Source organism: Ovis aries, chromosome 3 (genome assembly GCF_016772045.2).
Source record: "Ovis aries strain OAR_USU_Benz2616 breed Rambouillet chromosome 3, ARS-UI_Ramb_v3.0, whole genome shotgun sequence".
NCBI classification, from domain to species: domain Eukaryota; kingdom Metazoa; phylum Chordata; class Mammalia; order Artiodactyla; family Bovidae; genus Ovis; species Ovis aries.
Window position 1 is genome coordinate 181,248,369 of NC_056056.1, and position 25,653 is coordinate 181,274,021.

General features: G+C 51.9%; 1 protein-coding gene and 1 pseudogene across 4 annotated transcripts; both read right to left on the reverse strand.

Annotated features, from left to right (window-relative positions):
- Window positions 1–334: 334 nt before the first annotated feature.
- LOC114113656 (ras-related protein Rab-6B-like) lies at window positions 335–6,097 on the reverse strand (annotated as a pseudogene).
- A 460-nt stretch (window positions 6,098–6,557) lies between these two features.
- SSTR3 (somatostatin receptor 3) lies at window positions 6,558–18,952 on the reverse strand. 4 transcript variants are annotated; one of them, XM_042247261.2, is made up of 3 exons: window positions 18,372–18,952; window positions 14,539–14,689; window positions 6,558–10,298 (listed from the first exon to the last, which is right to left on the reverse strand). In XM_042247261.2, the coding sequence occupies exon 3, from the start codon at window positions 10,260–10,262 to the stop codon at window positions 8,994–8,996; it is 1,269 nt and encodes a 422-aa protein (XP_042103195.1). In that variant the 5' UTR covers window positions 10,263–10,298; window positions 14,539–14,689; window positions 18,372–18,952; the 3' UTR covers window positions 6,558–8,993. The 4 variants fall into 4 exon arrangements, with proteins under 4 accessions (XP_042103195.1, XP_042103193.1, XP_042103194.1 ...); XM_042247259.1 differs by lacking the exon at window positions 18,372–18,952 and adding an exon at window positions 14,905–15,545; XM_042247260.2 differs by lacking the exon at window positions 14,539–14,689 and having other exon boundaries at window positions 18,372–18,951.
- Window positions 18,953–25,653: the final 6,701 nt, after the last annotated feature.

A 25,653-nucleotide genomic window follows, 5' to 3' on the forward strand; every position in this document is an offset into this window, starting at 1 on the left:
TGTCCCTGGGCCAGAGGGACATGAGGAGACCTAAACCATCTGAGCAGTCTGCCAGGATATTCAATGGGATACATACACTGGCCACCAACCAGTGCTTCTCCCAGTGAATATGGTGAGGACATTAGCCCATTCTCCTCAGGCACACATCTGAGACACAGACTCACTGACTCTCAGAACCAAGCTCCTAGCCACACCCACCTTCCAGCCCAAAGTTTGGACGAAGATACAAAAATAGTGACACTCGGTGCTTGCAACAAGAACCCTTCATGCATTTTTTAAAAATAAAATGTGCCCGTCATAAAGTGAGAGAGAACAGAAAACAGGATTCTTGGAGTCAGCCATGAAAGTGGTGTATGGCAAGTCACCGATCTATTAATAACTGTTCGAGGGCAGTCATCAAGAAACCAAACAAAGGAAACCGTGAGCGCCACCCACTGGGGAGTCACGGAGCCGGGCACCTGCCCCACGCCACCCGGCCTTCTGATGTACCCCATCCGTCCCCTTCTTAGGGAGCTGGCAGGGGGTAAGATGGAGGGCCCACTGAGATGCACCGTTCCCTCATTTCTTCCAACAACGTGGGTAGGGGGTCCAATGGGACCATCGCTCTCCCAAGCTGCTAGTTTACTCTGCTTCCTGGATCTGCAGAGCCCCTCCTTCGACCAGCTGAGTAGTCGAGGGCGAACTTCGCTCTCCGGACTCCATTTCTCCGTCCTGGGCTTTCTCAGCAACCCACGTCTGTCCTACAGGTGTTCATCTGACTTGGGCGAGCTTAATCTCATTTTACACAAGGGGAAACCGAATCCCCAAGAGGCCTACAGAAAGGAAGAGCCAGCCCCATCCCAGCCCTCCTGGCCCCTAACAAGGACGGCGGTCACACAGCGGGAAACTGAGGCTCAGGGGAGCAGGTGCGCCAACTGGCTCCTCCTCACGGCCGACTAGGGGCAGAGCCAGATGACGGGGCGGGCAAGGTACGCGGGAGGCCACTGCCACCTCCCACTTCTCTCGGCCAAATTAAGGGACGCGACACCCCCACCCCCAAGCGGGGGGAGCCCCAACAACCCCCCACCCCCACTTCGGGCTCAAACCCTGGGGAAAACTGCCGCCAGCTGCGGCCACTCTTGGCAACACCCAGGGCTCTGCTAGAACAGACCCCCGCCACAAAGAAACCCGCCGGCGTCTTCGCTCCGGCCACCGCGCCTGTAAGCCAGAAGCCCAACACGAGATGGGTGACGGCAGCCGCGGCGGCGCCGGGGAGGGGCCTTTGAGAGTTAAGCTCCGGTGGAGCCGAGCAGAACCGAGCAAAGCCGAACTTGCCCGAATGCAGCCGAGTCCAGCCGAGTCCAGCCGAGTCAAGCGGGTCTGGCGGATCAGAGCCGCGTCTGACCGAATGGTGCCGAGTTGAGCCGAGTTCGGCCGAGTGGAGCTGCTGGAGGGAGCCAAGGGGAGAGGGGAAGGTCACTCGGCGCCCCCTGCTGGACACAGAGCCCGGCGCTCGACTCAGCCGAAGCTAACGCGCCGCCGCCTCCCAGTCCTGGGACAGTCGGGGGCTACTGAGCCCGTTTTATGGATGTGGAAGCTGAGGTTCCAAGACGTTTCGAGCCTGGCCCAAAGGCACACAGAGCTAAGAAGTGGTGGCTGTGAGGTTCGAAACAGATTGTATGGCAGAGAGCTCACCTGTCACTGCCACCCACTGCAGTGATCGTTGTGTGTTTGCTTTGTTCTCGCAGGAATTGCTGTCATTTATCATGGTCATCCAGGGGGAGGCACCTGCCCTGTCTGATGATCCGGGGTAGACCCACCCTGGAGCACAGAGATAACCCCTGTTCTTACAGGTGGTGAAACCAAGTAGGCTCTGGGTACGCTGACCAAGCACAGCAGGGCCAGCTGTCTCCATATGCAAATATTGACATGTTTCCCGGTCATTAAAGCAGAGAGCAAGTCGGAGAGGCCCTATACGACTGCTGGCCTCATTTTCTCTTCCTGTTTACAAGATGGCCAGAGGCTAGGAGCTCCTGGCTGTCTGCAGGCTGTGTTCCTGGGCTATGTGAGCCAGGACCTGGGATGTCTGGGACCCTGGAGGAGGCCAAGTGTGGCTCCAAGCACTGTCTTTGAGCTTGTGAAAAAGTGAAGACTGGCCTTGCCCTCCACACACATGTGTGCTCAAATACATCAGTGACGTTCACTCCTGTGTGCAGGCCACCTTAGCCTGCCATACAGGCCTATGCCAAGGCTGCAAGGCTGGCTGGAGGGTGGCTGGGCTGGGCTTCTAGAACACAACTGATATCACAACAAATGAGTAGTGTCAAAGGAAGGTCAGACTGCATCAATGGAAGCAGCCACCCTCGCTGGCCAGGGGCTCCTGAAGTTTGTCCGGCTTGATGTCGGCCATCCCTTCTTTGCTTCTCTCCTGGACATCTGCCATTCCAAGCAGAGCCGAGCCCACAGGTCGGAAGAGCTGCTTCACGCAGTAGCCTGTCTTTGCACTTGTCTTGATGAACATGGTACCGAGTTCTTTGGCGTGCCGCTTGCCCTCTTCAGTGGTCATCTGCCTTTGTTGCCCAGGTCCATCTTGTTGCCCACCAGCAGCGTGATGACATCACTGCCCCGCTCTGTCCTGACATCAACAATCCAGAGGCCTGGGCTGCCCTTCATGCTGCTGAGTCTTGCTCAAGGACATCGCCTGTCACCACCAGTGGCTGCCAAGGGGGAGCTGACACCATTGGCCTCCAAGTTCTTTCCACACCCAGCATCACTCCTGCCACACTCACCTTCATTTTCATAGTTTCTAAAAACTATAGGCGCTGGACTGAGACTAGGAAAATGGGGTTCTTGGTCTGCCTCTGGTGCTGAGACCATGGGTGAATCATGTGACCATCCCAGGCCTCACTGTCTTCAGGTGTAAAATGGACATGAGAGCTGTTCAATCGTACTGTGAACATCTTTCACGCTTCTTCCCAGAGCACAAACTCCAGTTCCCTCTTGATGCTTGGCTGGGCTATAACCCCTCCAGCAAGATTACCACCCCCACCCATGGATGGCTTCTCACTTTTGTTAAAGCATTACTCAAGGTTTATTTAATACATAGTACCTACAATGCACTGTGAAAGTGAAGTGCTAGCTACTCAGTTGTGTCCAGCTCTTTGTGACCCCACTGACTGTAGCCCACCAGGCTCCTCTGTCCATGGGATTTTTCAGGCAAGAATACTGGAGTGGGTAGCCATTCCCTTCTCCGGGGGATCTTCCCAACCCAGGAATCAAACCTGGGTCTCCCATGTTGCAAGCAGATTCTTTACTGTCTGAGCCACCAGTGAAGCCCTGTACAATGGACTGTACTACTCACATAATCTTCTTAACATAGATGTCTAGCCTCATCTTCATCTCAGAGAGACAGAAACTGAGGCACAGAAAGGTTAATCAAACAGCTAGTGAATGGATGAGTGGGGATTCAAAACTAGACAGTTCCAGATTGCAGGGGCTTAAGAACCACCCGTTTATCTCTTATGTTCAATGTGACTTCCTTCGCCCCTGAAGACAGACCTTGTGTTTCTCTACCTTCTGCTTTTTGCATTTGGCAGCTGTTCTATAAACACTTGTTGAATGAAGACATGAATGAATGATAATGTCCAAGGTCTTCCAGAGGCCCGGGAGAGGCAGGGATGCTGGCTTTGTTTTGCGGGTGGTAATTGTATTAGTTTGCTAGGACTGCTGGACTGAACTACCAGAAACTAGGTGATTGAAACAACCAAAATGTATTTTCTCATAGCTCTGGAGGCTGGAAGTCCAAGACCAAGGTGTCAGGCAAGGCTGCTTCCTTCTGAGGGTTGAGAGGATGGACATGTTCCAGACGTCTCTCCCAGTTTCCGGTGGTTTTCTGGCTATCTTTGGCACTGACCCTTGGGCGCATCACCCAGCATTTTCCCCATGATTGTGTCTGTGTCCTGATCGTCCCTTTTTTAAGAACACCAGTCATACTGAAAGAGATCCATCTTACTCCAGGGTAATGTCATCAGAACTCCTTAAGACTGGAAGGACCTTATTTCCAAATAAAGTTACATCTGGAGGTACTGAAGGTTAGGGTTTCATATGAATTTGAGGAAGAGGGACACAATTCGATGCACAGTGGAAGTTAACTTCCTAGGAGGTCCTGTCTGACACAACTTCTGTCCCTGAACTGGGCCTTTCTCCCTTTCATTCACTGCCTTTCTCCGACCCCAGGGCCTTAGCACATACCGTCCCCCTGCCAGACACACTCAGGCTCACCCTCTGCTCTCACTGCCACCCCCAGCACAGACCCCTCCGCCCAGCTGTGTTCCTCCAGAGCGCACTGCACTAGTGTTCCCACTGGTTAGTAGTCCGCTTACCTGTGTGGCTGCCTGTGAGAGCCACAAGCATGGGAACCGTGTCTATTTCCCTCCGCTGTACTCCCAGTCCAGTGTCAGGGCCTTGCATGCAGGAAAACCTTTGTCAACTTAAGGAACTTTGCCCAAAGAGGTCAAGTGAATGGCCAAGGCCACGTGGTAGGTTTGTGGCAGAGTGGGCCTGCCTCCTGGGTCTCCTGACTTTGGGTCTTATGACGTTTAAGGGATGTGTTTTCCCTCTGGCCTTCCAGTAGACTCACCAGGTCTCACCAGGGCCTGCCAGCCACAGAGGAGCACCCTGGTGTTTTGATGGGACTGTGGCCTTGTACAACTCCCCTCACCTTATACCTGGAGTTCTTGCTGTCTTTAGAGTGCTTTCTTCTGTGTCTGGAGTCCTTTGGAACCCAGGCTGTCCCTTCCGTATGGGACAGTGGCCTCTGTCTCCCCCACTTCTTGGAGGTGAAAAGGGCTGTAGCCCTGGGTCCTTGGTTTCCTTGTCCCAGGCCCTGCAGACTCCTTTCTGCTGGTGCTGAGGCTGATGTATGAAGTCCTAGTCCAAGCCATGGGCTGCTGCCTGGCAACTGCCTCTGAGAGACAAGTTTAAGGTAAGGTCTTGGGTCTTGGATGTCTTGAGCAACTTGGACATCTGGAGAGAAGGAATCAGGCAGGGAGGACCATCACCACCCCTTCCTGCCTGCTTGGGCTCACAGCTCCAAAGCCTCCCCTGAACCCATAGCCCCTGTGGTTCCCATAAGCCACAGATTCTAACCCCAAACCCCCATATGACTCTTTCCACCCCCTCGATTCTTCCCACATTTATTCAGGGTCACCACAGTGCACCAAAGAATTGATGCTTTCAAACTTTGGTGTTGGAGAAGAGTCTTGAGAGTCCCTTGGACTGCAAGGAGATCAAACCAGTCAACCCTAAAGGAAGTCAACCCTGAATATTCATTGGAAGGACTGTTGCTGAAGCTGAAGCTCCAATGCTTTGGCCACCTGATGCCAAGAGCTGACTCATTGGAAGACCCTGATGCTGGGAAAGATAGAAGGCAGGAGGAGAAGGGGATGACAGAGGATGAGATGATTGGATGGCATCACTGACTCAAGGACATGAGTTTGAGCAACTCCAGGAGGTGGTGATGCAGGGAAGCCTGGCATGCTGCAGTTCATGGGGTCACAAAGAGCCGGACGCGACTGAGTGACTGAACAACAACAAGCACATTGTACCAACCAAAGGAAGCTAGAGTAACAGTGTGAAAATTTCCCCCTGGAACTGTGAAATGGAATTTCTCCCATTCACTCATTTATCCCAAATCATCTTATGAAGGGCCCACAGCATTGCCAGGCCCTGGGAACATGGATACATCAGGCTTGAACCCTGCCTGGAAGCACAAGGCTAGTAGGACACTCCCCCCTCCCACACGCACATGTGTGTGCACAGGTAGTGAGTGACACATAGGAAGTCAGGGGAGCTGGAGGGCTGTGGGCTCCAGAGAGGCGACCCTAGCCCAGACCCCACTCCCCACACAACCTTGGCTGCCAGCAGTCCCTCTGCTCCCAGCCCGTGCCCAACTGCCACACACACAGCAGGCCCTGCGCTTCACCCCAGGCACCTCCCTCGAGGATATGGCCAAGATCCCCGAGCACCTCCTGTATGGCCTGCCGCTGTGCTTACACGCCCCTCCTCCATCCTGCTGCTGCTGCTGCCTGTCTCATTTCTCCCTGCCATTGAGAGTCTGTCCCTGACCTAATTCCTACCCCACTGGTCAGGCCAAACTGTCCGTCACAGTGTCCCGCCTTCTTTGTAGCTGGAAAGATGGACTTATGACCCACATCTGACCAATCATGGCATTCTATCACCTTGTCTTTGGTGATCTATCCATATGGCCATCATGTGACCCAATTAGAACCAATCAGCTCTCTTCTATGAGGTCTGAAATTTGGAAAAAGAGTAGGTTTACTGCTTTTGGATCAAGGATCAAGCTCTCTAAGGATATAGGCTGAGGTTTGTCAGGAGCATCTTCCATGACTCCTGGAGGACCAGGACTCTGGAAGGCAATACACAAGGAGGCCTGGGCATGCAGAGCTGAGAAACGGGAGAGGAGTATCCTGATAGAAAGGCATGCATGGACACACCCCTACTCAGGCACACCAATCTAAAACACCGTGCTATTCAGAGCAGTTGGCCCAGGCCGGTCGTCATGTGTCACCAACTTTATTGACAAGAGTGCGGGTCAGAATTTTCCTAAGGGGCCTCTCAGCCACCCTTGTAGAAGTGGCTCACTTGCCCCAGGAATCAGGAAAACAGGAAATGCTGGAATGCCAGGGGTCCTCTTTCCTCAGACCCCCAGCCCCTCCTCGGGAACCCTAGAATGAGGACTGGGCCTCCAGCCTCTGTACAAGCTCTAGTTTTGTCCACTTCCTTCCGCCTGATGGGGCCTCACTCTCCCCCAAGCCTGCCCCCCGATTCTTGGCCTCTGAACCTCAACTTCCCTTCCTTATATCCTGTAGTGTCCTTACCCCCAAGGACTGGAAGACAGAGAAGCCACTTAATGAGAAAGGAGGAGGCTGCCTCCACTCTATAATCTGTTATGCCCCAGCCTCACCCACTGCAGCGTACATGGAAGTTTACCCCCAGATGACTCCTTTTCTTCCCAAATCCCAGGAGGCAGGCAAACTGGGACAACCACTGCCATTTTATGAGGGGGAAACTGAGGCCCAGAGAGGTCAAGGCTGGACATGATCTGGAGGTCTCCCACGTTTTCTCTGAGGACCCCCTACCCTCTGAAGGGTGGGGGTTGGGAGATTTAGCAAGAGGTGCCACCCTCCTCAGAACCAGTCTCGCTGTGGCTCTAAGGGGTCATCTCGGAGAGGGAGTCCAGGCCAGCCCAGGCCCAGCCTTGGACAATGGCCCCTCCCTATGGTCTCCCTCCAGCCTCCTCTAGTCTTTTCTTCCTTGAGCCTTCCCGACCTGGACCTGGGGAATGTGAAAGACCGGGAGGCCTGCTCCCCAGCCTGCCAGGGCCACACCACTCCTCCCAACCTCTCCGGGGAGCCAGGCTCTGCTTCTCAGCTCTGCCCCCAGCTCCCATCAAGGCCCAACACTTCAGCGCACCGCAGGCCCTCAGGGGTTGCTGGCCCCATACCTTTCAGGGCATTAGCTTTTCCATCCTGATGGCATCCTTTCCTTGAGTTTGATCAGGCCAGGCACTGACTGGCAACCCAGTTTCATTGATGTTGCCGCTGAGCTCAGCCCAGGGGGGCCAACGTTGCCCCAGGGTCATGAGACAGATCTGACCTCCACTTTTTCTTCCTTTCCCCCCCTTCCCCCTCTCTTCCTCCTTTTTCTTCCCCTCTCCCTCCTCCTCTTCTTCCTCTTCTTTTCAGTTCTGTTTAGATGTTCTGCCTTTCTGTGCCAGTCCGCCCAGGCCAGGTCCCTGCCTTAGTCAATGAGAGGGGAGAAGCAGGGAGAATTTCTCCTATGAGAAGGCTCCTGAGCCCTCAAAACCCTGAGATCCCCTCCAGCCACAGGACCAAAGCAAGATGCTTTGAGGGTTGGTCAGCTGCCCCCAACAGGGCCTGAGCTAGCCTTTGGGGGGCCTGTGCAGTATGGGGTCCTTGTTTAAGAAAAGAAATACAAAATTACAAAGACAAAATTAGACTCAGAGCCTCAGAAGGGCCCAAGCAGTCAGGGGCCCTGAAGCTGGACTTAATTAGCTTCCTGGAAAATCTGCCTCTTCTCTTGCCCAGGAACACAGGAGTCCTGGTACTGACCATCTGGACCAAGAAGGCCTGGAGGTTATCAGGTTGTTCAGCAGGGGAGGCCTGAGGTCCAGAGAGGAGAAGGGCTGGCCCTTGGCCTTGCAGCAAGAGGAGCAGAGCTGACGTGTGGCCTGGGCAGTCTCACACCCCTTCTCCCTACTGGGGAAGACTTCCTCCCACGTGGGGCTACAGTACTGACCCCTATGACGACTGGGCCCTGCTCCCTCTTTTGTGAACCTGACTGAGCCCGGGAAATCCAAGGCCCTGGTTTATCCTTCTGAGGGCCAATATTCAGGGTGCTCTGTCTCTGAAGCGGAGAGCCCAGCTCTGCCTCTCCCCTTGTTCGTGCTGTGCGTGCCAAGTCGCTTTAGTCGTGTCTGACTCTCTGCGACCCTGTGGAATGCAGCCCACCAGGCTTCTCTGTCCATGGGATTCTCCTGGCAAGAATAGTGCAGTGGCTTGCCATGCCCTCCTCCAGGGGAACTTCCTGACCCAGGGATCGAACCCTCATCTTCTGTGGCTCCTGATTGCAGGCAGATTCTTTACCCCTGAGCCACCAGGGAAGTTCCACCCCCTCCCTTATCCTGACCCTATTCAGGAAGATCAGCCCAGTGGTGATGCCCCTCCAGACTTTTAATCGGATAGAGCTCATCCAGGCTGCTGTCTCCCATCCCTGAGTCACAGAGGAGAAAACAAGGCCCAGAGAGGGGGAAGCCACCTATCTGATGTCACACAGTAAGTCACACAGCAAGGGGATTAGAGCCCAGGCCTCCAAATATCCCATCATGGGCCCCTGCTACCTCGGGTGGCACACCCTAGGTGCACCCACAGTCTTTGCCCATTCCTCAGGCTACCCCGGCCCTCCACAGGCCTCTAGAGATAGCTGATGTGCAGTGTGTCGGATTTCTCCCCAGCCGAGGGTTCCTGGGGTAGGAACTGATGCTCCTTGCTGGTGGTGCTGCTGGGAGGCCGCTCCTGTCCACTGGGACCTGGCTGTATGATCTGGTTGACCCGGCCATTCATCTCCCCCCAGCCCCCCGGCTTCCCTGCTCCCTCGTGCTGGTCCTCCCCGTCTCCATCCTCCTCTTCCTCCTCTGTCTTCTCCGGAGGCCCCACGGGAGGCTCCTGGTTTTGCACACGGCGGGAGGGCCTCAGCAGAGCCCGTCGGAAGCCCTGCTTGAAGCGGTAGGAGAGGAAGCCATAAAGGATGGGGTTGGCACAGCTGTTGGCGTAGGGCAGGGCTACCACCAGGAAATAGAGGCCGAAGAAGGCAGGCTCCTCGGGCAGCGGGCACACCACGTTGATGATGTTGAGCACGTAGAAGGGCATCCAGCAGAGGACGAAGAGCGCCACCACGGCCACCACCATGCGCGTGACCTTGCGCTCAGAATGCCGCCGCCGCTGGCACGAGGGGGCCCGTACCCGCCGCCCGGCGGAGCGCACCTTGACCACGATAAGCAGGTAGCAGAGGCAGATGACCAGCAGCGGCCCGAAGAAGCCCAGCGCGGCCGTGTAGATGATGAAGCCAGCCCGCCAGGCAGCCGCCGGCTCGGGCCACTGCATGTGGCAGGTGCTCATGCCGCGGGGCACGCCCGAGAAGACCACCACGGGCAGCACCACTACGGCCGAGGCCACCCAGACGGCCGCACTGACTGTGCGGGCCACGGGCGCCGTGCGCCAGCGGGCTGAGCGGGTGGGGTGCACCACAGCCAGGTAGCGGTCCACGCTCATGACCGTGAGGCAGAAGATGCTGGTGAACTGGTTGATGCCATCCACAGCCATGACCAGGCGGCACATGAGGGAGCCGAAGGGCCAGTAGGACAGAGCATTCTGGGCAGCCAGGAAGGGCAGCCCCAGCATGAAAAGCTCATCGGCCAGCGCCAGGTTGAGGATGTAGACATTGGTGACCGATGGGGTGGCCGTCTGTCGCAGGACCACGTAGATGACCAGGGAGTTGCCCAGCAGGCCCACCACGCACACCACCAGATAGACCAGTGGGATCAGAATGCCGCTGACAGCCAGCCCTGCCGCACTTGATGCTGTGGATGCATTTCCGAGGACTGCATCTGGGGGCCAGGCTGAGGAGGTGTTCCCGGGTTCCGAGGTTGCGGGCACCGGTGAAAGGGAGCCAGGGGTGTTCATGGCCAAGAGAGGGTGGGTCAGCAGCCAGCTATTGGCCTGGAGGAGGGAGGACACAGCTTGGTCAGGGCAGGGCATGACTTTCTCTCCGTGGCTCCTCCCCGATCACACTGAACTTGGAGACTCCCTGGGCACCTGCCCAGAGTTGGACAAGTCATTCATTCATTCTGCACAGCCCAGCAAGATAGCTGGCAAGATAGCCCCACTTCTCAGACAAGAAAACTGAATCTTAGAGGGGTAAAGTGAACACCATATGCGACGCAGTAGGGGTGCAGCAGGGGACTTGGGCTTGCCTGCTCCAGAGGGCAAGACCAGCAGAGGCCTGGTCCCTTCCCCTGTGTACAGGACGAGTGTCCCACAAATGTTTCAGTAAAGGGGCAAGTGGATCATTCATTCAGCTGCTGACAACATAGGTCCTTTTCTCTATGCCAGCCCTTTTCAAATGCTTTTGACGCCAGTGCCTCTTACATTGCAACTCAGTGATGTCATACTCTTCCATAACACAATATGTGCCCTTTCTACATACGATCGCCTTACTGGCAGAGACCCAAGTGGCTCAGCCACTGAGACAGGCTCTGAGATAGACTGTGTCCTTCCTACCCCTAAATGATATATCAAAACCCTAACCTCCAGTGCGATGGTGTTAGGAGGGAGGGCCGCGGTGGGGGGTGACTAGGACACAGGGGTAGAGTCCTTGTGAATGGGATTAGTGCTCTTCTGAAGAAAGGTCCTAGGTCCCTTCTGCCATAGGAGGAAACAGCTAGAAAACAGCCAGCTGGGAACCAGGAAGCAGGTCCTCACCATATATTGAATCTCCTGGCACCTTGATTTTGGGTTTCCCCACCTCCAGAATGGTGAGGAATCAATTTCTGTTGTGTATAAACCACCCAGTCTATGGGATTCTGTTAGAGCAAGCCGGACAGACTAAGACACCCCCAACAGGTCTCAGCTCGCGCACTTGAAAACACTGCTGCGTGTCACTCATCCTCAATGTTGAGCCCAAGTCTCTAGATGAACTTCAGCGGATCCATAACCAGCCCCCACCCCCTGCCCAAACTCCGGTGAAAGGTAAAAACACCTCCTTGTATTTTCTGGGCAGAGGCCAGCACATTCATCCGATTCCTCAGATTCTGAATGCAGTTAAGAACCAAACACTCAGAGGTGTCCCCTTCCCTGGGAATCAAAGCTCCTGAGGATCCTCTTGGCCTGGCCCATCCCACCACGCCCCCTACAAAGGCCCTGCCTAGGATGATGGACTGTGAACCTGGGGTTGGGCGGCTGCTGTCCCTCCTGCTCCCAAGGTTGACTGATGGTGGAGAAATTCATAACACGTTGGAGGTGAGGACAAGAATAGTCAGCTCCCCCCTGTACCAGTGGGGTGGGCTCCTCTGAGAAGAGGGCACTTCAAGGAGGCCTTAAAGTGTGGGTAAGAGCTTGCCCAGCGGCTCAGTGGGAACCAGCACCCCACCCACTGTGTGAGCACCTTCTTACTGCATTTCTCCTGTGTTATGAGGAGCCAGGCCTCCTCCTGGCGTCTCTGCTGGACTTGACTCTCCTTAAGTGTGGAGATGCTCATATTCAGCTCTGGTCCTTTCCTGCGTCCCTTCCACATAAGTTCTGTCTCAGTGTCTGAGGCACTGAGTGAATCAGAGGAACCCTGGGTGGACAAATCTCGACACAAAGGGAGGATGAACTGCTGACGGAGGGGATCCAGGCCCTCCTGGGGAAGGGCCCCTGGCCTAGGATGCCCTCGCCTCCTCAGCAGGACTCCCTGGCTCTCTGGAGACCCAGTTATAGGCCAGGACTGAAGGCCAGAGCCTCCTCTGGGACTGGACTTTCTCCCTTTTCCAAATGATGCCTCCTCCCCAAGTCCCTCGGCTGCTGGCTTCCCTGACTCCCTAGGGAAACCCCAAGGGAGAAAGAAAGCTCTCAGGGGAAACTTCCTCCAGTATCCCCCTGCCTGCCCACCCCTGGACCTGAAATGCCTTCAGCAGGACCTATGGTCCTCACTGCCCTGTCCTGACATGGCTTTTCAGGTGTGAAGCTCCTTCAAAGGGGAGGCACCCCAACTCAGAGCAGACGCCTCTAGGTGGGTGAGCATGTCTGATTGCCCTTGCCCAGTGACCTGGATTTTCCAAGGACTCTGAGCAGGCAGGGCAATGCCAAAAATGGAAAAGAACCCCTTTCGCCCTGGCTCCTCCTGATGCTTCCCCAGGCTGACTGGGCTCAGAGAATCCCCTCCTTGCTCCTCCAAGCCTCAGGATAGCCCTCAACCTCCCGTCACCCCAGGCACTAGTTGAGGGGCAGTCTGAATGGTGGGTTCATAGGATCTTAACAGTACTGCCAGTCCGTGGGGACTGAGCACCGACTCCAGGCTCCAGGCTCAGCAGTGACGTGCAGCATCGTATAGGGTCTTATGAAGAAGGCACTAGGTTGTCCCCACAGTACACACAGGGACCAAATGAGGCTGTGTGCTCAGCTCACACAGTTGGGAAGGGGCAAAGCTGGAAGGATTCATTATACCAACTCCTGACCCATCCATCTCACAGGCCGGCAAACTGAGGTCAGGCCTAGAGAAGGCACTTATTTTAGGATCATAACTGGTCAGGGAAACCAGCTGGCATTCAGCTTTCTTACTAGCCTATTCAGAACTCTCCTTACTGCTCCTTAGGCTCTTGAACTATTAAGATCATGGATCCAAATCCCTAGACCCTTAGAGACTTAAAAATTGAATTTTAGAGTCTTAGAACTGACTTGTAGAGTCATAGATTTTTAGACTCTGTGTCTTTGAATTGGAGAAGTTCAGATTTCCCGAATGCTGGAATCAGCCCTTAGACCCAGAATTGTGAATCTGGGAACTTAAGAGTCCACACCTCCTTGGCTGGGGAGCTCTACGTCACCAATCCATCCACCTCGCCTCCTTGTGTGCAGATCCTCTTTATAGCATCCCTGTCAGGTGGCCAATCACAGCCCAGGGCTGGAGGAGGGAGGCTCCTAAGAGAGGAGCAGTGAGCCAGGCAAACCTAATTTTCAGGCTGCAGGGACAGATGCCTTGGGGGAAGCTTGAGAGTGAGCTCTGAGGATGGTGTCTCCTGCCCAGACACACACCTGTGCACCCACACACACATGCACACGTGCTAACACACAGCCTTGGCAGGAACACAGTGTACCAGCCAGGCCCTGTCTTCCTGCAGGAGAATTAAATAGCCCCTCCCAGAGCCCCTGGCCCCCCTGGAAGACTCCTTGCCTCCACCTTTATCTGGGTGCATCTTCCCTGTCAAAGTTTAACAGGCCAGAGTGCCAGAAGCGAGGAAATTATACCTTTCCTCGGGTGTAAGTCAGACCTGCAATTTAGATGCTGCCTTTTAAGGAGGTGGGGTACTGTGCATGATCTGGTTCATCCTTTGGAGAAGAGGACCTTTTTCTCCCTGTCTGGTTTATCTTTGGTACAAGTTTGCCTGAAAACCGGGGGCAGACTCCTTGGAAGACTTTTCCAGAGGGAACAAGGGTCCAGAGAGGGTGAGTGGCTGCCCTGAGCCCCACAGCAATTCAGAACGGCCCTCATGGATGCCAGATCATTCTCCGTTTGTCTATATCCCACCCTCTTCCCTTCTAGATTGCTGGCTTTTAGGCACTGGACCCGGAGTTATTTGTACCTGTAACCTTAGCACCCAGCACAGCACCCAGGGAAGCACCCAGAGCATCACAGATGTGAACAGACCAAGAAGTTCAGCAAGTAGAACTCAAAGCCAGGTGGGAGGATGCTCCTGGGATAGGCCTCAAACACACATCATGAAATCCTCGCCAAGCCCAAGAGGGAGGGTTTTTAGAGAGGAGAAAGTTGAGGCTCAGAGAAGTTCGGTAAGTTGTACAAGGTCACGCATCTGGTAAGTGGGAGGCCAGAAGTTGAGCCCAGTTCCGCCTATTACTAAACCGTCAGTGCCTCCTGGTTTTGCAGACTTCCCTGAAGGCCTTGGGCTGAGAGATAACAAGGACTGAGACAGCCCTGGACAACACAGCCTGATGGTCCCTGGCTGACTCCGCATTCTGCTTGCTCTCTGCTCCCCTGGGCCTGCCCCTCCGGAAGAGGCCCCGATGGTCTGTGCCCACTTCAGACCTGACCCCCAGGAGCACAGCCTACAAGCCCACAGCCCCTAGGTTGGGGACTTAGGGTCTGCCACATAGGAACGATGCCAAATTTCTGTGTGACCTTGGACAACTCACTTCCCACCTCTGGACCTCAATTTCCTCCTATTAAAATGAAGATGAGTGTACCCACCTTCCAGGGTTGTTGTAAAGATTAAATGGGAGTGTGCTGAGCACAGTGCCCAGTCCAGAAGGGGAGCTCAGGAAAGCTGGCATTTAAGCTAAATGCCATGAGGCATCTGGTTTGTCCAGCTCCAACACTGCTGTTTTGTGATTCCGAGATTCTGGAGTCATGATATGAGATTCCAAGATTAATGCCCATCCCCCAAGCCCCAGGACCCTTCTGTCCATCAAGAAAGCCACAGGAAGTCCTCCTTCCTCCCTAGACCTTCCTACCCTCCCCCAGCCCCCAGCTCCAGCCTCCCAAGTTCATCCTGGGCAGAAGGTGGGCTCCAGCACCCCACCCTCTGGGACCCCGTCCAGGCCCCAGCCTCCTTACCTGCCCATGGGGCGAGGGCTTCCCTCCTTGCGGCCAGGCTGGTTATCATTCTGCTGTCCCCTCTCCCTGCCCAGTCCCCAGGCGTCCCTGAGCACCCCTGAGCTGGGGTCCCCACACAGTGCCCACTTCTAGACTGCTGGGGGGACCGGGCCCCCTCCTAGGCCTGCAGCGGCCACGGCCACGTCTGCCCACAGAGCCGCTCCCATCTGGTCTCCGGCCCTGACTTCCCACCGTCTGGTGCGTCACCCCCCAACTGCAGGACACGTCCTGGGTGGTAGGGGGAAGGGACACTGATGGGGGTCTGCAGGTAGGAGGCTGGGGGTGGGGTGCAGGGGGAAACCTCCCAAGGAAAAGAAGAGCAATGAGGAACAGAGGACTATAAGAAACCAATAGAAAGAGAGGGGAAACGGGGGTCGGTCGGAGGTGGAAAGACAGGGAGAGACAGAGAGAGAAGACTGCGAGTGGGTGGCGAGCCAGAATGAGGGGGAGTGATGAGAAATGCGTGACAGGAGAAGAGAAAGAGGAGGAAAGAGCAGAGAAGGGGCCAGAGGGAGGGATGCAGAGAGAGATGCAGGGAGAGAGCGCGGGGAAGGAGGGAGGGGAAGGAGGGGGTGGCAGGGAGAGTGACAGAGAAGGATTGTGCCACAGATGGTGACATGGGGAGCCAGGCAAGGAGCGGGCAGGCGTGGGGGTGCGGGAGGGGCCGGGAGGAGGGGCCGGGAGGAGGGGCCAGAGCGCAGGTGCGGATGAGGGAGGAGGGGCAGCAGGTTAGGGGAGGAGGCTGGAAGGGGGGACAGATCTTGTTACCGGGGAGATTTCAGCCACCCACGCTGGCCTTGGCTCTTGCAAGGGGTTGGAAGGGAGAGTGTGGTACTCAGGGGAGCTGGGGGCCGAGAGCCAGTGGCGGGACGCCTCCGAGGCCACGGTGCACACATCCCCCAGGGCGACAGCTGGGTTCCAAGGTCAGTGCTGCAAGGAGGGCTGGGAGCGTGGGGTGAGCACTGGGTGGGGAGTCCACAGTGCTATGGTCTGGGTCCCCCAGCCACAGCGGGAGGCTGGGTGGGGGCTCTCAGCCCTGAGACTGGTTGAGTCTGGGGAGCCCCCAGGCAGGGTGAGGAATAGAAAGGTGGGGTAAAGAATAAACTACTTCAGGCTTTGGGGGCCAAGAGACAACATGAAAGCTGATATACAGGAGAACACAAATTCCCACTCAGTCAATTGACAACATTTCAAATCTAATAATAGCCATCGAGGACCTTTTTTTGTTTGTTTTTGGTGATACAGATCTACTACTGAGAAGAGTAGAATTCTTTTCCCCCCCTTTCTTTTTGGAGAAGGGTAATATTTTGCTTCATTGGAGTTCAAAGTTAGTATTTCCTTTCCTCAAATCAGTTGCAAATGGTCTTCTGTAAAACCCATCCTTAGCTGGCAGGCTGTAAAAAAAAAAAAAAAAAAAAAAAAGCAGGCAGTGAGCCAGACTTGGCCCCTGGACCATATTTGCCAACCCTTAAGATTTCTGTCTGGAGCTTGAGCACAGGCCTGATTGCCCCTGGATGCCATGCCCCAGCTCATGCCAACCAACCATGTGACCATAGGTAAGTTGTCCCCTCTCTGGGCCATGAGGGGTTTCCTCATCCGGACCATGGGGAGATTGTTGTTCACTTGCTACATCGTGTCTAACTCTTCGTGAGCCCATGAACTGCAGCATGCCAGGCTTCCCTGACCTTCACCATCTCCCAGAGTTTGCTCAAACTCATGTCCATTGAGTCGATGATGCCAACTCATCCTTTGTTGCCCCTTCTCCTCCTGCCCTCAATCTTTCCCAGCATCAGGGTCTTTTCCAGTGAGTTGGGTCTTCACATCAGGTAGCAAAAGTATTGGAGCTTCAGCTTCAGCATCAGTGCTTCCAATGACTATTGAGGGTTACTTTCTTTCAGGACTGACTAGTTTGATCTCCTGTCCAAGGGACTCTCAAGAGTCTTCTCCAGCAACACAGTTTGAAAGTATCAGTTCTTTGGCACTCAGCCTTCTTTATGGTCCCGCTTTCACAACCGTACATGACTACTGGAAAAACCATAGCTTTGACTGATGTTTGTCAGCAAAGTGATATCTCTGCTTTTTAATATGCTGTCCAGGTTTATCACAGCTTTTCTTCCAAGGAACAAGTGCCTTTTAATTTCATGGCTGCAGTCACCATTCACAGTGATTTTGGAACCCAATAAAATAAAATCTGTCACTGCTCCCACTTTTTCCCCTTCTATTTGCCACGAAATGATGGAATTGGATGCCATGACCTTTGTTTTTTGAATGTTGAGTTTTAAACCAGCTTTTTCACTCTCCTCTTTCACCTTCATCAAGAGGCTCTTTAGTTCCTCTTCTCTTTCTGCCATTAAAATGGTATCATCTGCATATGTGAGATTGCTGGTATTTCTCCTGGCAATCTTGATTCCAGATTCTGGGCAGATGGGACTCAGTCATTCCTAAGTTCCTCTTTCAACAAGAGCATCATAAGCGCATCAGTAGCAGGTAGTAACAACAGCCTTTTGGGCTTCCCTGGTGGCTCAGCTGGTGAAGAATCTGCCTGCAATGCAGGAGACCTGGGTTTGATCCCTGGTTTGGGAAGACCCCCTGGAGAAGGGAACCGCAATCTATTCCAGCATTCTGGCCTAGAGAATTCCGTGGACTGTATAGTCCCTGGGATTACAAAGAGTAGGACATGACTGAGTGACTTTCACTTTCATTTCTTTTATGAAGCCTGCATCCCCAACTGGCTGCATCACCGAGCCTCGTGGCTACCACACCGCCAGTGGTGAGCAGTGTTAGCATATCCGATTTCCAGATGGAGAAGCCAGGGTCAGGGAGGGCAAGCAGTTTGCTCAGATCACACAGCTAGTGAGTCGAGAGGCAAAGTGACTTGGTGCCAACGACATCTTCTTAAGTACCTTGCCCGCTTGGGTGGCCTGACCCCTTCTCAGAAGGCAAGGGGAGGTAAAAGCCAGAAAGGGAGGGAAAAAGGGAAGGAATCTTTATTGAGCACCTACTATGCACCAAGCCCCTTTCCACACTGGGCCATTCCTCAGGACCAGGGCTGGACTGACTCTGTGGCTAGGTCCCCAGTGCTCGTGTGTTATAGACCCTCAGAAAGCCAGCAAGACAATGCCTGCAGAGGTGGTAGTCAGCACAGAGTAGGACTATGGGGGACACAGCACTTCTGCCTAGAGCCCATTCCCCAACAAGGCCCTCCCTCCAGACATCAGTGATCTGTGTGCACAAGGTCAAAAGGGGCAGGTAGGCTCTGAGACTCCTAGGAATGAGGGGTGACATCAGAGACCCTGTCCCTCTCTCACCCAAGGCCCTCCAGCAACTTCCCAGAAGCTCACAATAAAGCCTAGCCCCTGCAACCCAGCAGGCTTTCACCCTCCCGGCCTTGCTGCCTGCCCAAGTCTCCTCTGCTGATCTTCACCTACCTGAGGATTAGGCACACCCGGCCTGTTTCAGCCACTCTTCTGCTCTGTCCTCCATTCATTCATCAGGCAGGTGATCTCGGAAAGCCTTCCGCTGGTGAGGGAGATGGGGCGGGAAGGGCTGTGCTCTGTGCTGAGGTAAGGACCTGCTTGCGTGTTTGAGGGACCAGGAGGAGACCGGCATAGCTGGAGAAGAGGGAGGCAGGGAGGCCGCAGAGGCCAGAACACATGGGGCTTTGTCATCTCAGGCCGAATGTGTTGCGAGTCTTGCAGGACATGAGCAGAGAAGTCTTGTGATCTGGAGTATGGTTTTCAAAGGCTCACCAGTCCAGAACCGGTGCGGAAGTATTAGTCATCCTCAGGGCTTTTGCACAGGCTGTGCCCCTTGTTTGGATACTCTCCGTGTCTTCTGTGCTGGGCTGTGAGCTCCAGAAGAGCAGACTCTGTGTGTGTCCCTGTGGTGTCCCCAGACCTGGCACCAGCCTGGCACTGCACGTTCAACGAGGAGAGAATGGATGGATGGATGAATGGGTGGCTGCAGTGAAAGGAAGAAGGGGAGACTGATCTGCTGAACTCTAGCTGGAGGTTGAAGAGGTGGTGAGGGATCCCGGGCACCAGGTTAAGGGAAGTGTGACCTGAGTCAGACATTGATTCCACTCAGGGAGTCTTCCCTCAACAGAAGTGGCCCTGGAACCCCTCATCGGCCCCTCCTCCTGGGGATAGCAAGGCAGAAGAAACTGCAGCTCCACACCTGTGAGCTCTGGGGAGCTGGGACGCTGTGTCTGGGAGCTGTGGAGTGGCCCTGCCCTGCTTGGCACCGAGGTCCATGGTGCACCTCTAACCTGGGCCTGAACCTGGCACCTTGGTCTGTCAGGTCTACCTGGTGTCCTGGAAGGGCTGTCGAGCCCACCTCCCCAAAACAGAACAATGTTATGTCTCCCCCGTCAGACTCTGACCTCCTCAAACCTAGGGTCATGCCTCCAGCCTCAGCCTAGAGGGCTCCCCAAGACTGACTGTGTCTCTGCCATCAGACAGGTGGTTTTCCAAAAACTGGGGCCCAGACTCCTCCTATTCCTGAAAAGCAGGATAGATCCTCTTCCTCCTTCTCCACAATGCGCAGGTTAGAGCTGGCCACTGGGCAGCTACTGAGATCTGTCCTCTCAAATAAGAAGAAATTAGCCAAAACCCCTTCCCCGCCCAGGCCCTGGGTTTCGTTGTCACTGGAGTCCCTATTAAGGGTGTCCTGGCTCAGAGGGTAAAGCGTCTGCCCGAAATACAGAAGACCCAGGTTCGATCCCTGGGTCGGGAAGATCCCCTGGAGAAGGAAATGGTAACCCACTCTGGTAATCTTGCATGGAAAATCCCATGGACCCAGAAGCCTGGTAGGCTACATCGGGTCACAAAGAGTTGCACACAGCTGAGCAACTTCACTTTCACTTTCTTTTCTGGTTCCTCAGCCCCTGCTGTGTCCTCCTGGGGTTGAATCTTAGCTTTGCCACTTATTGACTGTATGACCTTAGATATGTGACTTAACCTCTCAGAACCGCAGTGCATCATCTTAAACATCTACTGCACAAGATCACAGGGAATGAGAAATAGTTAACTCTTTTACTCAGCAACAGTTCCCAGGGACACTTCCTGCAGTCAAAAGAGATGGGTTAGCAGACTGCGCTGGTGAGTTTGAGTCCCTGATCTGCTTCAGTGAAGCAGCACGACTTTGAGAAACTTGTCTGCAAACCTTCTTCTTCAGTATCATATGCCCCCATGTCCCTCCCAGCCCCAAAGTTTCACGAAAAGGTCAAATGAAGGAAATGCCTGTCAGCTTGTCTCTGCCCCTCCCGGCATCAAGCCTTATTGCTTTTACTTGAAACTCTCATCTTTCTACCTGTCCCTGCTCTCCATCTCGGAAAGCTCCCTTCTGGGCCAGATCACCATCACCTTTTATTGGTTCGCCTGCTTCTGCTCTCATCCCCTCCTCACCAAGGAGAAAGAGTCTGTTAAAAACAAGTCATGTCAGTTGCTTCCGCCTTGAGACCATTCTAAGGCCACCTGTAACTGGAGAATGGAAGCCACGGTCCCCACCATGGCTGGGTGCCTCTGCCTGTGTCTCCTCCCACTCACCCTTCCTCTCTTTCTAAGAGACATGGCCTTCAGGGAAAACATATATGCCCCAGGCCCTTTGCACAAGCTGTTCCCAGGCTCTCTCACCATCCTTCAACAGGTTCAGGGTGTCAGATGCTCAGGGAAGCCTTCTCTGAAGCCTTTCTATCCCCTGAACTTGCTCCTCTGTGCTTCCTTTTTATTTGTAATGCAATTATTTTAAATTTGCTTTTATCAAAGTACTGTTAGCAAGTATATGTTAAAAACCAATGGTGCTAAACAGATTTGTAACAGCAAAAAAAAAAAAAAAAAAAAAAAGTTCTCCTTTGGCCCTGATCCATTCTCTATCCCAGAGGAAATTTCACCCCATTAGCTATTTCTCCTTGTATTTATCTCTGTTTTGTTAAATACCCCATTTATTTTTCTATCACTTTAATCCCCAGTTTTGCCCATCCATACTGACTTCATATTATGGTAAAAAGATTTTAGGCTTCTTGCACACTCTAGTCTCTTTTCCCCATCCTCTCAACATAACAAACTTTCTGTTAAATGCATATTCAGTGTCTCTGTTATTAATTTAATATAAATATTATTCCCTGCAGAGCCAGGAATTAATAAGTGTCTCATTTTTTCATTTGCTTCAGTTCAGTTCAGCTCAGCCACTCTGTCATGTCTGACTCTTTGTGACCCCAGGGACTGCAGCATGACAGTCTTCCCTGTCCATCACCAACTCCTGGAGTTTACTCAAACTCATGTCCATTGAGTTGGTAATGCCATCCAACCATCTCATCCTTTGTCGTCCCCTTCTCCTCCTGCCTTCAATCTTTCCCAGCATCAGTGTCTTTTCAAATGAGTCAGTTCTTTGCATCAGGTGGCCAAAGTATTGGAGTTTCAGCTTCAACATCAGTCCTTCCAATGAATATTCGGACTGATTTCCTTTAGGATGTACTGGTTGAATCTCCTTGCTGTCCAAGGGACTCGCAAGGGTCTTCTCCAACACCACATCAATTCTTCAGCACTCAGCTTTCTTTATAGTCCAACTCTTACATCCGTACATGACTACTGGAAACAACATGGCTTTGACTAGACAGACCTATGTTGGCAAAGTAATGTCTCTGCTTTTGAATATGCTGTCTAGGTTGGTTATAACTTTTCTTCCAAGGAGTAAGTGTCTTTTAATTTCATGGCTGCAATCACCACCTGCAGTGATTTTGGAGTCCAGAATAAGAAAGTCAGCCATTGTTTGCACTGTTTCCCTATCTATTTGCCATGAAGTGATGAGACCAGATACCATGATCTTAGTTTTCTGAATGTTGAGCTTTAAGCCAATTTTTTCACTCTCCCCTTTCACTTTCAACTACAGGCTCTTTACTCCTTCTTCGCTTTCTGCCGTAAGGGTGGTGTCATCTGAATATCTGAGGTTATTGATATTTCTCCTGGCAAACTTGTTTCCAACTTGTGCTTCATCCAGTCCAGCATTTCTCATGATGTACTCTGCATATAAGTTAAATAAGCAGGGTCACAACATATAGCCTTGAAGTACTCTTTTCCCAATTTGGGAACAAGCTGTTGTTCCATGTCCAGTTCTAACTGATGCTTCTTGACCTGCATACAGATTTCTCAGGAGGCAGGTCAGGTGGTCAGGTATTCCCATCTCTTTCAAAATTTTCCACAGTTTATTGTGACCCACACAGTCAAAGACTTTGGCATAGTCAATAAAACAGAAGTAGATGTTTTTCTGGAACTCTCTTGCTTTTTCCATGATCTCACAGATGTTGGCAATTTGGTCTCTGGTTCCTTGGCCTTTTCTAAATCCAATTTGAGCATCTGGAAGTTCATAGTTCACATATTGCTGAAGCCTGGCTTGGAGAATTTTGAGCATTACTTTGCTGGTGTGTGAGACGACTGCAACTGTGCGGTAGTTTGAGCATTCTTTGGCATTGTCTTTCTTTGAGATTGGAATGAAAACTGACCTTTTCCAGTCCTGTGGCCACTGCTGAGTTTTCCAAATTTGGTGGTACATTGAGTGCAGCACTTTCACAGCATCATCTTTCAGGATTTGAAATAGCTCAACTGGAATTCTATCACCTCTACTAGCTTTGTTTGTAGTGATACTTCCTAAAACCCACTTGACTTTGCATTCCTGGGTGTCTGGCTCTAGGTGAGTGATCACACCATCTTGATTATCTGGGTTGTGAAGATCTTTTTTGTACAGTTCTTCCGTGTATTCTTGCCACCTCTTCTTAATATCTTCTGCTTCTGTTAGGAATTATAGGAATCAGCGAACTAAAATGGACTGGAATGGGTGAATTTAACTCAGATGACCATTATATCTACTACTGTGGGCAAGAATCCCTTAGAAGAAATGGATTAGCCATCATAGTCAACATAAGAGTCTGAGATGCAGTACTTGGCTATAATCTCAAGGCGACAGAATAATCTCTGTTTGTTTCCAAGGCAAACCATTCAATATCACAGCAATTCAAGTCTATGCCCTGACCAGTAATGCTGAAGAAGCTGAAGTTGAATGATGCTTTGAAGATCTACAAGACCTTCCAGAACTAACACCCCCAAAAGATGTCCTTTTCATTATAGGGGACTGGAATGCAAAAGTAGGAAGTCAAGAAATACCTGGAGTAACAGGCAAATTTGGCCTTGAAGTACAAAGGCAAAGGCTAACAGAGTTTTGCCAAAAGAATGCACTGGTCATAGCAAATACCCTCTTCCAACAAAGCAAGAGAAGACTCTACACATGGACATCACCAGATGGTCAATATCGAAATCAGATTGCAGCCAATGATGGAGAAACTCTATACAGTCAGCAAAAACAAGACTGGAGATGACTGTGGCTCAGATCATGAGCTCCCGATTGCCAAATTCAGACTTAAATTGAAGAAAGTAGAGAAAACCACTAGACCATTCAGGTATAACCTAAATCAAATCCCTTACGATTATACAGTGGAAGTGAGAAATAGATTCAAGGGATTAGATCTGATAGACAGAGTGCCTGAAGAACTATGGACTGGAATTCATGACATTGTACAGGAGGCAGTGATCAAGACCATCCCCAAGAAAAAGAAATGCAAAAAGGCAAAGTGGCTGTCTGAGGAGGCCTTACAAATAGCTATGAAAGGAAGAGAAGCGAAAGGCAAAGGAGAAAAGGAATCCATCTGAATGCAGAGTTCCAAAGAATAGTAAAGAGAGATAAGAAAGCCTTCATTTGCTTCAGTTCAATTCAGTTCAGTTCAGTCACTCAGTCGTGTCTGAGTCTTTGCGACCCCATGAATCGCAGCACGCCAGGCCTCCCTGTCCATCACCAATTCCCGGAGTTCACTCAGACTCATGTCCATCGAGTCAGTGATCCCATCCAGCCATCTCATCCTCTGTCGTCCCCTTCTCCTCCTGTCCTCAATCCCTCCCAGCATCAGTCTTTTCCAATGAGTCAACTCTTCGCATGAGGTGGCCAAAGTACTGAAGTTTCAGCTTTAGCATCATTCCTTCCAAAGAAATCCCAGGGTTGATCTCCTTCAGAGTGGACTGGTTGGATCTCCTTGCAGTCCAAGGGACTCTCAAGAGTCTTCTCCAACACCACAGTTCAAAAGCATCAATTCTTCAGCACTCAGCCTTCTTCACAGTCCAACTCTCACATCCATACATGACTACTGGAAAAATCATAGCCTTGTCTAGATGGACCTTAGTCGGCAAAGTAATGTCTCTGCTTTTGAATATGCTATCTAGGTTGGTCATTACTTTTCTTCCAAGGAGTAAGCGTCTTTTAATTTCATGGCTGCAATCACCATCTGCAGTGATTTTGGAGCCCCCCAAAATAAAGACTGACACTGTTTCCCCATCTATTTCCCATGAAGTGATGGGACCGGATGCCATGAGCTTCATTTTCTGAATGTTGAGCTTTAAGCCAAATTTTTCACTCTCCACTTTCACTTTCATCAAGAGGCTTTTGAGTTCCTCTTCACTTTCTGCCATATGGGTGGTGTCATCTGCATATCTGAGGTTATTGATATTTCTCCTGGTGATCTTGATTCCAGCTTGTGTTTCTTCCAGCCCAGCGGTTCTCATGATGTACTCTGCATATAAGTTAAATAAGCAGGGTGACAATATAAAGCCTTAACGTACTCCTTTTCCTATTTGAAACCAGTCTGTTGTTCCATGTCCAGTTCTAACTGTTGCTTCCTGACCTGCATACAGATTTCTCAAGAGACAGGTCAGGTGGTCTGGTATTTCCATCTCTCTCAGAATTTTCCACAGTTTATTGTGATCCACACAGTCAAAGGCTTTGGCATAGTCAATAAAACAGAGGTAGATGTTTTTCTGGAACTCTCTTACTTTTTCCATGATCCAGCAGATGTTGGCAATTTGATCTCTGGTTCCTCTGCCTTTTCTAAAACCAGCTTGAACATCAGGAAGTTCACAGTTCACGTATTGCTGAAGCCTGGCTTGGAGAATTTTGAGCATTACTTTACTAGCATGTGAAAGGAGTGCAATTAGGGGTTTTTAAATCTTAGTTTTCTTGGACTAAGCTTTTCCATACACTCCTGAAGCTCCATAAAAACCACACAGTGGAGTTTCCAGGATTTAATCTCAGTGATAATTTTTTCTTGGAGACTCCTAAACTCCTCCTCTCTGACATCCCAGAATACTTTCTCCACCATCATATCTGGGATTTCCTTCTTTTTTTTTTTTTCCTGTATTGGATCCTGTTTCTTGAATCCGATGTCTTCCTCTTTAATGGTTTACTCCCTTATTTTGTCGGCTACATCCTCCAGTAACTTCCTGAGGAAGGATGCAGGCTTGAAAACCATTCATTCTCCTCCTACCCTTGTTGATGGCCCAGCTGTGCTTAGAATTCTAGGTTGAAAATCTAGACTGACTCTAGATTGGCAAAGGGCAGTTGTACAGGTCTCTAGCTTCAAACTGTATTTTTTTTTTCTTATCTTCAATCCTTTGTGTATAACTTTAGGTAACTTTTAAAATATCATTCTGGAAGCCTCTAGGGTCTTTGTTTTACCCCTAAATTTCTGAAATTTTATAATGTTAAGGCTGTGTCCTCACCAATCCCAAGTGTTTGGGGGCACTCAGTGAACCATTTTAATCTGAAGATGTATATTCTTAAGTTCTAGGAAAGATTTTTTTTTATTATCATTTCCTGCTGGAACTTTTATTATTT